Genomic DNA, 12,349 nt, shown 5'->3' with positions numbered 1-12,349 from the left:
AGAAGGATGGAAGCAAACCAGATGCTCTTGGTTCTTTCCATGAGAACTGACTCCCAGACCAATTATGGCAACAGAGCAAACAGACTGCTCCTCTGGAGTGACATGATCTCTTTCCTGAACTGCACTCGGACAAGCTGATGGAAACAAATTTTTCTCTCTGTGTGATTTTAACATTGATTGTAAATAAGTCTTTAATAAACACATCTGCAACTTTCACAAATTGGCTCTTGCGCTGGCTTCATCCTCTCCCTCTTTTTTTATGCACAAGCTTAACTTATAAATGTCAAGACTTCAAACTTTTAGTTAACACCTTCTATTAAATACACCTTTTAAAACATACCATTATTTAACCACCTTGTAAATACATTTTGTGCATCATAAGAGGAGCATTCATTTCCTATAAAAATAAACATTTCCAAGTGAGTTAGTTGTGCATGAGCTTCTGTTAGTGAATTGAGAGAAGTGACTGAAATTCATAAGATCCTGCAAGGTTCATTTCTCTCCACTGAGTACAAAGGGAGTCTGCAAAATTAGTTCAGATATAAAGTGGAGAAACTGAATTCCGCCTGCCATTATAAAGTTCTCTTCCCAATATCTTTTTTAAGTGCAATTTGTCTTACCTCCACTAAACTGTCTCCACCAGTATTTTCACATTTAGAAGTCTGGACACCAGGCCAGAATACTGTTTATCAATTCCACTACTTTGTAGAGGGACCAATTACCTTTACATACAAAAACTCATCCATTTGCATTCATTAAACTTATACAAAGACTCATCCATAAATGTCACATGCAAGTATTTTACACTAACTAGATTAAAATATTTGAATTAATTTGGACCATGTTAGTAATACTGGAAGCTCACTCATCCTTCCTCCATACATTGCTAAAACTTGAGATGGATCTATAATCTAAGTAACAGTACCTGTAAAAAATGAGATATTGATTTCATATAATTAAAAACTTCAGACAAGTTACCATGAGCATTTCACCAAATCACCCTGAAGAAATTAAAAGGACCTACATGAATTCAATGTCTTTCATCTTTTTTTTTTTAAGACGCAAGATTAACTGTATTTTGTTTTCTTTTATGTGACAAGACATTTTTCATGAAATCATGCTGACGGGCATCATTGATGATTTTTAAGGGCATCATTGATGATTTTTAACTGACAGTTCTTTATTGATATAGTTCCAAATTACCTTCTTTGTTATTTCCAGTTGGAATGAAAACCAACTCAGCTTACAATTCTCTGGAACACTTTTTTTATTCTTTGCAAGCTCTAAGGTTACTAGATGTTCTCCAAGTCCATAACATTTGCCTGGTTTGAGATCTTTAAAAGGTATTGGTGTCAAATCAGAATTCATGTAAGAATACTTCCAAGACTATAAAATTACACAAAGCCTACTGACTTGATGAGCTGATCCTACTGAAACTTGTCTTTTGGCACTATCTGTTCCATTCATAACATCATAAAAATCCAACCTCTTCTTCCAGCAAAAAAATTTCTGCATCATTACTTGCTTCATGTTACATAAAAAATTCAGTTACAACTGGCTTCCTAGATTTTTTTCCCCATGATGCTGCTTCAAATTTTATCACTACCTCAACTTCATCAGCTTAGTCTAAAGTTTGTTCAGGGAATGATGATACTCTGGGTGGTCAACAAAATATGTTCTGTACTTGTAGAAAACTGGGGTTTGGGGTATCTAATGAGGCTTCTATTTTAAGATAAAAATCGCTGGAAGAAACAACACCCCTGGTTTGGACTCTGCTGGACTGAACACAAAAGTGAATTTAAAACCCGTTTTATTGCTTCAGGAAAAAAAAAAATCACAGCTTCTTCTCCCCATCCAATCCTGCTCCATAACACACGTTTTTATATCTGGCTGCCCCTCACCAGTACCCTTAGGACTAGATTATGTAGATTTTATCAATTCTTCCTAATTACATCTAAAAAATAATGGAAATGTAATGGTGACTGGAACTGTAGTAGCATGATGGTGTGGCTTCCCTTAAGGAGAAGGCAAACCAATAAACTGGTTTTGCCTAAGGGCTGAAATTTCACTCACACCTCCTTCCTCCTCTGCTGTTCACTTCCATCCCTTACCTGGCCATATGGCTTTGGCACTTCTCTGACTGCAAGGAAATAATAAAATCCCTCACCAGAACTGGAGAGAAACAGCCAAGCAAGTAAACTCCAAATTTATTGTGATGGCAAGAATTCTGCTTGCTTGTTCTGTAAACTCAACTGGTTTATCAAGTTCTCTGAAAACAAGAGAACCAGTACAAGGAAGGGGGAGGAATAAAGTCTACCCCTCTTAGGGCTGAAATGCTGTAAATCAGGTCAGCTGTAACATGAAACTTTAGTTGCTGATTGCAAAACTCACTAGAGTGATAAGGAATCAAATTGTTCCAGAGGGAGACAGAGAGGAAGACAATCCCAAAGGTCACAAATCTCAGGCTCACCCCTCTAAACATACCTTATCCTGTATCACACATCTAGCTTACTTTTCCCAGGAAGTCATTATTTTTCCTAACTCCTATGTCTCCAAAGGATATGGATCAGCACTCAAAAAACATGGAGCAAAGGCTACCTCTCAGCCCTAGAAAGAATGCAGAAAGAGGAGACTACAGAAAGAGTAACAAGAGCCACCTAAACAATGGGCAATGCAGGGAGGAAGAGTGAGAGATGGACATATTTTGAAGGCAAGAGAAAAATGGGAAATGAGATTATTAGCAATAACATGCAGTTAAGAAGCATAAGCTTTTTCTTTTTAAGACCATCAATTTAATTCTAACCAGGCATCCCTGTTACTTTTATATGTGAGAAACAAGCTCTTTTGAACTGCATTCACTGAAGAGAAGAAACCAACCCTGATCATTGAAAGTTAAGGAGCAAGCACTCTCCAGGTCAGTCATCAGAACAGCTCTATCAATCAGGAAGTACAACACAGTCCCGCAGACTGAACTCTTTTAAAGGACTTTGGTCTGCAATCTTTTTTGATCATTTGCAGAATCATGAGAGGGAGATCTGTACCTCCAGTGCCAGTATTATTTTGACTGGGGGGACAGAGAGGGGGAGTATCTGGGTAATGTTTGGGGCATGCTCTTTTCTATACGTCAAAAGGCCTTGATCGGTTGCTTTGGGCTTTTTTTGTCCCTCCCATACACATCCAATGGAAATGATAATACTTGGTTTCAGGGCAGAGCCATGTGATAAGAGAACTGCACTCTGGTTTTTCAGATATATTGTTGGCATTGAAACACAGGTATTTGTGTGTGTACATAAAGTTATATCTGTACATGTCTTCATTTCTGTATTATTCATTTTGAAAAATTTTGAAACTGATTATTAAGTTAATTAGTATGTCCAAAGATTATTGCAAATGCTACCCATCTAAGATGCACATTCCATTAAATCCTCAGTAAATCAACTCCTGGCACAGTGGGAAGAAAGTTCTTGTATTTTAGGATTTTCTTGTTTTAATCTTTCAAGTGCCAACCCCTGCCCACTCCTATGGATACCCAAAGCTGTGTTTCAAGACATTCATATTTTGTAGCCATTGTTACCATAGCTATCAGCAAATAAAATCCTCAACATTCTTATACTCTAACACTCTGAAAGACTACTAGATATAGCACATACCATCAGTAAAATACACCATTGAAGAAATCCCTAATTCTTGCAAATACTATTAAGTATCAACTGGATTTTGCATGTTCAGAAAACAAAAAGTCATTCTTAAAGCTCAAGGAGAAATACAATTTACCTACCTTTCTGGTAGAAGAATTTTCGATAATAATATGCACCAAGGTCCACATGTTCAACGATGTATCTTTTCACTCTGTCTAGATGTAAAATCAGATTCTCCTTGGGAACTTCCAGAACTGCAACTCCAGCATTTGTGCAATGAGAACTCAGAGTCGACTCAAATGAGGCACTTTCACACCCACTGAAGGAACCTGAATTAGATTTGGAAAGGCTGATCTTCCTTTCCCCTTCCCCACCAATCTCATTACGAAAATAAGGACAACTCATCACTAGTTCATTGCTTTTATCATCCCCCTGGTCCATATTAAGACTTCCTTTTGAATTCAGGTCTTCAGTGCTGCCCATTGGAGAATTGAAGCTTGCAGAATGGGACAAGGGTGCAGAGACAAGTGATGCTACAGCAGCAGCAGATGCACCTGTTGTTGTGTTCCTTCTTTTAATAACATTATGCCTATTGATTGCTGCTTCATTTAAATCAAATAAAATACTCTGTACATCATAATGAGCAAAACACTTTGGACAAGTCCAAGGCTTAATGCTATCTTCTGACCTGTTGTCTTCAAGATCTGAAGACTTCCCAAGTTCCCCTTCACCTTTGGCATTACGCAGCTTACGAAAAATAGATGAATCTCCTGTTTCTGATTTTGAGCGTCTCTTCAGTGGCTTCTCCCTTTCCTTAAACAGTCTCAGGTTTTCCCTTTGAGTTATAGGCCCATCTATCACATCTAGAGAGAATCCTGAACCCTTGCTTCCACTGGCAATCAGAAGCTCACCGAGTTTAGTTGAGCCTGGGCTTCTCTGATCAGACTTTTCATCTTTATAGCCCTTCAATAAGTCAAAAAAACTTTCCCCTGAAGTTCCCTGCTTGTCTATGGAAGATGTGCTGCCATACTCTCTGTGCAGAGATGGTCCAGATTTAAATGTGGGTGAAATACATTCATCAAAACTATCCACATCAAGCTCACTTATGGTGATGTCGCTGTTGCTGCGCTGTCGTATTCTGCGAAGAGCTTTCCTTGGGGAGCTGGGATAGCCATCGGGTGTAAGAAACCTGGAGTCTAGATTCTCAGATTGTCTGGTCTTGTTTTTAAGCGTGCTCTGGATGCTCTTTAACATGACAGAATCACTAGCATTCAGGTTAACAGAACTTCCCTGACTCCCAGGACTGCTTTTAGAAGACATGCTGTCAAGGCAACTTGACGTTTCAATATCTTGACTAGATCTGCTTGTCTCCTTGATGTTCTCCTTCCTTGGGGGCCAATCAGCAATCCTTGCCCTGACCCCCATTTTAGGGACTCCAGGGGTAGAGGTAACGTGATGGGAGCTCTCATTGCGAGGAGGTCCAACTGGTGCCATGACTGCAGATCCTAAGCTGCCATTCTGTGACCTAAAGCGCCTCATGTAGAAGTCATCCGAGTGGACTTTTGAGGTGCCATCTGTTCCGACTGATACCCCAGTGGCAACAGCCCTTTCGGTCTGGGACCGCTTCAAGCTGGTCATGGTCTTTCAGTATGTTCAACCTTAATAAGTTCCAAAAAAGCCCACAGTCATTTCTGCTTTTTAAATGCACAGTTCTCTTCTGGAGAATAGTCTCCAAAATATACAATGGTTGCATGAGATCTTAATCATGGACATTTAAGGACACAGTTAAATGCTGAATGTCCCGAAAATTCAGATATTCAGTAGGTTTTGATAAGCAATAATTTCCTTTAACTTCTGCATTTTAAGAAGCAGCCATGCTCCAATACATTCAAATAGTTTTAACATCACTCAAGCTCCAAAATATCAGAGGTGTAATTGAATGGCTTATACTTCTTTTAAGCCTAGAACAGAAAAAAAAGAGAGAAAATAATTAATTCCTTAATACAGAACTTTTTTGGTAACTGATACTATCAAGGTAATTATTACACATAATTAATATTTTTAACAAACACGTTTTTGAATCACATTGATCACCATCACAAAAATGCAACACTGTGTTGCATGGTGTTGACGAGTTTTCTAGGCATTTTTGGGTTGCCTTCTGAAAGAATAATGCTGTGTTCTGATTCCAACAAATACAGATTTTTCCTTCTGCATTGATTACTGGTACTTTTTAGCTGGGTTAGTGAACAGTGTTAGAAAGCACTAGTAGGGAGCTTCTCAGCTAAGGACACATACAGCATACATTTCCCAGAGAAATTATATAAGAGCCAGGTCAGGACTCCAATTTTTATAATCACTTCAAAGAATTTACCATTTACAAGTCATACATCTTTGGATGCCATTAGGTATTAACACTACCTATTCAAATTACCCATTAATGTAAATATCTGATATGTTAACTTAAAAAAAAAAAAGGGAGGCTAATTAGAATAAAGTGTATAAAATTGTTAGAGAGGATGGTTGTCAACAACATTTATTTTGTGCTTTGCACAGCCTCATCTGCACATTAGCTGCATAGTCCAGAAAGCCCGTATTATCTCTGACCAGAGTTTACAACATATAAAAAGGTTAAAGCTAAATAGAAATACATACTTTTAAGTAACTTGAAAAAAGTTTCATTTATTTCCCTGGCTAATAAAATTTTGTCTACCACAGCTTCTGTATTATTCCAGCTTCACAAAGTCACAGAAATTAAATGCTTTCCCATGCCTCATCAGTACAGAGGTGATTACAAAGCTTTTAGTACACTGCCCTTTGAGGAGCTAAAAAAACATAATCCGCAAATACATCCTTGCTGGTAGAAGACAAAAGCATGGGATTGTCAAGATAAAATCTTGCATTGCTGTGTACATCCTTTAACACAAAGAAGTTAATAATTTTTCATGGCTGAACCAATCGCACAAAATGTGTCCTTTAAATATTTGACAAATGCGTGCAGAGATGCTGCTGAACCAGCACAGCATTGACAATACAGTATTGTCTAAAATCAAGGCTTTCTGATGCTTCCCGGAAAACCAGCACCTTCTGCAGTTCCAGAACTACAGTACTTTGCACCACACTAATTAAATACCAAGCGAGGGCACTTACTGCCTCCAAAGGCAGCATGTTTAAATTTCACTTGCCATATAAAGCACTTCTTTAAAATAGCTGCTCTTAATATAAAGCTCAACACATAAGGAATACTTAAAATGCAAGCTGAATGCATCACACGTAACAAGAACAGTGCGAGTCACCCAGGGTACAGGGTGACTGTATTTGCACAGGCATTTACATAAATGCAGCTCTTCTCCTTGTAATGCTGCTACAGTCTTACAATCATGGAATGGTTTGAGCTAGATGGGACCTTAAAGATCATCCAGTTCCAACACCCCTGCCACAGGCAGGGATGCCACCCATTAGATCAGGTCTTGAACATCTCCAGGGATGGGCCATCCACAAATCCTCTGGGCAGCCTGTTCCAGTGCCTCATCACCCTCACAGGAAAGAACTTTTTACCATTTAATTTAAATATTAAATTTTTGAGTTTAAAACTGTTCTCCCTTGTGCTATCACTATTTCCTCAGGTAAAAAGTCTCCATCTTTTTCAAAGCTCTCTTTAAGTACTGGAATGCTGCAATAATGTCTCCTCACAGCCTCTGCCAGACTGAACAATCCCAACTCTCTCAATTTGTCTTCTTAGAAGAGTTTCTCAAGCCCTCTTATCTTCACAGCCTTTCTGTGGACCTGGACTAAACAGTTTCACGTTTCTTGTTGTGAAGAATCCAGACCAGGATGCACTGCTCCAGGTGGGGTCTAACAAGGACAGAATACAGGGGAGACTAACACCCCTGGCCTTGCTGCGTTTGATGGAGTCCAGGATACAGTTGGATTTCTGCACTTGCAGCATTGTTGACTTCTTACAGCTTTTGTTCACCAGCACCCCTATGTCCTTCTCCACAGGGCTGCACTCAAAAAGTTCCTCTCCCAGTCTGTACTCCTGTCTGGGACTGCCCTGATCCAGGTGCAGTACCTTGCATTAGACCTGTTGAACCTCATTCGGTTCTCACAGACCCGCTCCTTCAGTTTGTCAGTGTCTTCAACGATGGCATCCCTTCCTTCTGTTGTGTCAGCTGCAGCACTCAGCTCTGTGCTGTCAATGATACTGCTGAAATAACAGGGTTTTTTCTAATTAGAATAACTTTAGAAAGGCAGTCTACCCATGCTGCTGTTTGAAAACTACTGAATTCAGTATTCAGCCGTAACTTACAATTTTCACTCTCCAGCCTAAGAACTAATCAGGCTGGTGAAACAACTTTGCGCATCATCAGACCAAGGAAGGGAAAACTCAAACACTGTATGCCAGGACACAACCTAATCTTCTGCCCATACTTTTCAAAGTATGTCTATCAAAGTGCCTACTTTACAAGGTGCCTATCAAAGAGTGTTTAAGCACTATTAACCTCTATGAAATGGCAACACTTCACCGCACTTCCTAAAGATCTATACAGATCTTGCTTTTACAGGCAGGACAGAAGGAAAATAGAATGAAAACTGATAAGGATTTAGAGCAGGAGAATGCCAGGCTAAAAGGGATCGTAAAGGAAGAGTCAAGCTGAGGGTTGAGCATAAAACATGCAGGAGTTTAAGCATAAAACATCCACTACCACAAACTGCTCTTCATAGTCTGCAGTGAAAGCCAAGATTTGTCCCTCTCTGTTCCCCTTCCACCAACATTAACTCTGAAAGCAAAGTATACACCTCCTCCCCCCACAAATGCTCTTCTACTGAAACACATCACCTAGTAGTACAGGTTTGTCATTAACTTCACGGCATAAGTTCACAGCAACTCTAAAAACTCCCAAGCTTGGTGTTGACCATATAAGCACCCAAATACCACCAGTTCTCCCTACCTCCCCAAATTATATGTCTTCCCTTAAAAATTTTCAGGACAACAATCCTAAGTAAGGATATGGATATACAAACGTATCTCTAATCACATGAAAAAATATAACTAAGTGGTCTATGTGACTTACTCTTGACCTTTTGTATACATGGTTTTGTCATTAGTTACATGACCACACAGTGCATTTTCCAAAGGAAATTCTCTGTTCCCGACTCAGCTTTATGCATGTCTCACTCTGATGACCAGTTTTTTCATGTTCTGCAGGTTTTTGGAGCTGTCCTCCTTCATCTGCTGTAGCAGTTGGAATACAGACCATAAATGATTACAGTAATAGTTACTATCATACTCTGAAGTAGCTAACTCCGTCATTGACTGTGTCTATATTAATTAAATCACTATTCAGTCAAATTTTTTTTGAGAGTGGAACCACCTGTCCATGTTTATTTCTCTAGACCTTCCCAGCCTTCGAATTAGACCCAGGTGTCTAATTCGAGACCTAACAGCCCGGTGTAAAAGGTTTGATTAGTTTCAATCAAAATAAAGTGAAAACATTACATTTGATAACATCAAAAACTCCTAAAGCACAGGTCCTGGGAACACTGGTTATCAGCTTTAATGAAAATAAACAACAACAGCAGTCTGTACTTTAACCTTTTCTAGCATTCATTATTTGCAAAACACAACAGCATCAGACACAGAGCAAATCTCACTGGATTTAAAAGACCAGTAACAGGTGTTATTTTGAACAGGAAAACCTGCCAGAACTTCAATATTAAGCAGCAAAAATGCTAACACAGAACATGCAATACATTAAAATGAGTTACAACTACAACATCAGCAGTATGGTACCTACTTCTTCTAATGCCAAGAGCAGCATTTGTGAAGAGTAACAAATCCTACTTTGTTACCATTTCAATATAGAAAAAAATACATCTTAAGATAGAGCTATGAATATCTATGCAAACACAATACAGCAAGGACAAACTAGCATAACCATGAAAATGTACTTTTCCAATTCATCTCAACTCACTGAGGAGGCCAACAAAATAATCAGATGAACAGCTATATAGAAAAAATGAAAACCAAATGCAAAGACTACTGAAAAAAACTTAGTACTAAATATATCAACTAAAAACCTGAATAGAGAGTTAAGAGAATAATCATAAAACAAATTATCTGCTTATCAGATTCCATACAATAATTAGTAAAGCAATCCAAGTATCTGTTCAAAATAGGTTTCAGATACTTAGAACAATTTTATTGTTTGTTTTTACCAGTACCAGATGACTAAGCATCTAATCTCAACTCAAAATGAGCACAAATCTATTTCATACTTTTGCTTATACCTTTTATACCTTATACCTTTTTAAAATCAATTTGCTGTCTCCTCCAAAGCCAAAGTTTCAGGTGCAGGAAAAAAACCACTCCTAGAAAAGTTTAAAATGACCCTCTAGCTGAACTGCAAGATGGTTTTTCAGACTCCATTCTTAAAAGGCAGGGAAGTCAAGGATCTTGATTTGTTATTTGTCATGCCCGAAGTTACACACCCAGAAAAATGAAGACCTACCAGTCAAGATTTCATCTAGAGACCTTTGGAATACAAAGCAGCAAATACAAGTAGTTGATCAAGAAGAACTGTCTCACTCAAACCAGTTCAGGATAGTAAAAAAGCCTCAACTACTGCATAGTAGGCAGTTTCTATCTTGGATCTAGTTAGACAAAGAAGACAATTCAACAACTACTGGTTAAGATGAATGGAGGACAGGAGCTCATGCCTGACACATCAATTCAGATACCTTCTATTACAACTTTTCCTAGCTTTAGTTATGTGGAATCATGCTCTTTTTCCCTGCAAAGTAGTGACTTTGCCCACAACTGAGTCTTACTTGATAAGATTCAGCAATTACTCTTATCTGCTGAGAACATGATAAGACTCCGGATTCTGGAACCATGGGTGCTAATGATCCTAAATAGTCTGATGTCGACAGAGATAGATTTGGGGGCACCAAATTATTCATGACTCAATGTTCCAAAGGAAAGACTTCATACTTCACCATCAGTCCTTATTTTAAAAGTGGCATTTTAAAACGAAAAATTTGAAAATGAGTGAATCTGTTTCAACTTAAAGGAAAGTCTTGCTTTTGCCAAGCCTCCATACCATGGACCTGCTCCACTCCAAACAGTAAAACATAGTAGAGGATGGCATGGAAAATGCCACATATTGCCAGGGATACTTTAAAATCACCAAAGCTGTAGGATAAGGAGATCAGAATAACATTGTACAGCAAGCAGTTGTGAAAAACTTAACTGATATCTTCTCTGTTCCGTGGGGTTTACTAAAACACAGTCAATTCAGGAAATGCAGTGCAACAACACAGACATTACTGGCAGCAATCCTTGCTAACTTTTACTGGGAAAAACAGTATAAGCTTCTGAAAACTAGAAGCTCCTCTAAAGCTAGAAAAATAAATGAGAAGGAGGAAAAATATTTTATATAAGAAAGCTTATCTATTTGTCACAAATTCTTACCTGAATTATAACAGATCAAACCCCAGGAGGGAATATTAATTTATCAGCCAATTAAGTTATTACATGTACAAAATAATGTCTAATTGCATAAAATTAATTCATCAGAGGAGAAAAATTCAATTTAGCCTTTTGAAATACTTTATCTGGTTACCTATTATTAACTTTATCCTTTTCTTCCCAGGATTACTTCCATCATTGTAATTGCAGGAAAGCTAAAAGGTTCATCTTTCTGAGGAAGATTTTACAAACTGAAAATCTATTTGAAGAATAGTGTTTGGTATTTTACTAACTTACTGGTTTCCTTTTTTTCAAACTTAGCAGAATTGCTGGCTTTGTGTCACCTGAGTTTGTGCTAACTGTCAGCTCTGCATAGACAGACAGGTTCCCTCACCCTCCCTTTCTTTTCCCTCCACCAATTTATGAGTCTACAAAATTAGTCAGTGATTGACATGTCAGCAAGTCTCTGTTTCTGCCTTTTTCTCGGAATGTTTCCTTGCACCCTAACCATCAGAAAAAAAAACCTTTGCTCTGAGGACACCAGGTGCCATCTGCTGCTGTACACACAATGATCACCTGCACTGATCTGCTGGGATTTAGCACTGCTTTATTCTTAGCTCCATTCTGTGCTGAACTAGGTGATGCAAATACACATGAACCTAGGCAAGGTTACATTGATTTTAGGGTGTAACATAACTACTGTGAGTCACTACCAGCAGCTTCTGCACTCTGCAGTACATGCCTCTCTCCAGACAAAGCCAAGCTCGCTCTGCTTTCACGGTGGAACATGCGGGGGATGCGCAGTCACTAGGAACGGGTGCTGAGCCGAGCACATCACTGTGGCACTCAGCTCAATTTGCTCCCCCAGGTTTCGAGCCCTGGTAACCATGGTGGTAAAGCATCAGCTGGCTCAGAGCACAGAGAACCAGCTGGCCTCCCTGTGCACAAGACCATGAACTTACACTCAATAATCATAATCTCCTGCAGTCAGTGGTAAATGCTTGTGACATAACAGGATGGTAAATGAAGCATAATAAAAGCTATCAAACTGAGATAGATATAGCAACACAGGGGACAGTAATCTCCCACCTGTGCACTTCGGCACATTTTGCTCTGTTATGATTTCCTACTCATTATTCACCAAGCAAACACAACAATATCTCAAAGCCAGAACTGCATCCTCTGTTTTCACATCCATTTCATATGCATTAATCAAGACATGGATATCACAATTCTCAAG

At 38.7% G+C, this 12,349-nt stretch overlaps 1 protein-coding gene across 5 annotated transcripts in view; it reads right to left on the bottom strand.

The window, feature by feature from the left end:
* Positions 1-12,349, bottom strand: part of SIPA1L1 (signal induced proliferation associated 1 like 1) — a 201,066-nt gene that overhangs the window by 65,000 nt on the left and 123,717 nt on the right. For all 5 annotated transcript variants that reach the window (XM_026793734.2, XM_026793741.2, XM_026793739.2 and 2 more), the window contains one exon: positions 3,779-5,599. In XM_026793734.2, coding sequence (XP_026649535.1) covers positions 3,779-5,276 — 1,498 coding nt within the window. In that variant the 5' untranslated portion in view covers positions 5,277-5,599. The remainder of the gene's footprint in view (positions 1-3,778; positions 5,600-12,349) is intronic.

This window comes from Zonotrichia albicollis, chromosome 6, assembly GCF_047830755.1.
Source record: "Zonotrichia albicollis isolate bZonAlb1 chromosome 6, bZonAlb1.hap1, whole genome shotgun sequence".
Classification (NCBI taxonomy): domain Eukaryota; kingdom Metazoa; phylum Chordata; class Aves; order Passeriformes; family Passerellidae; genus Zonotrichia; species Zonotrichia albicollis.
Note: the sequence above shows the minus strand (reverse complement) of the source record. Positions and strands in the feature narration are given on the sequence as shown.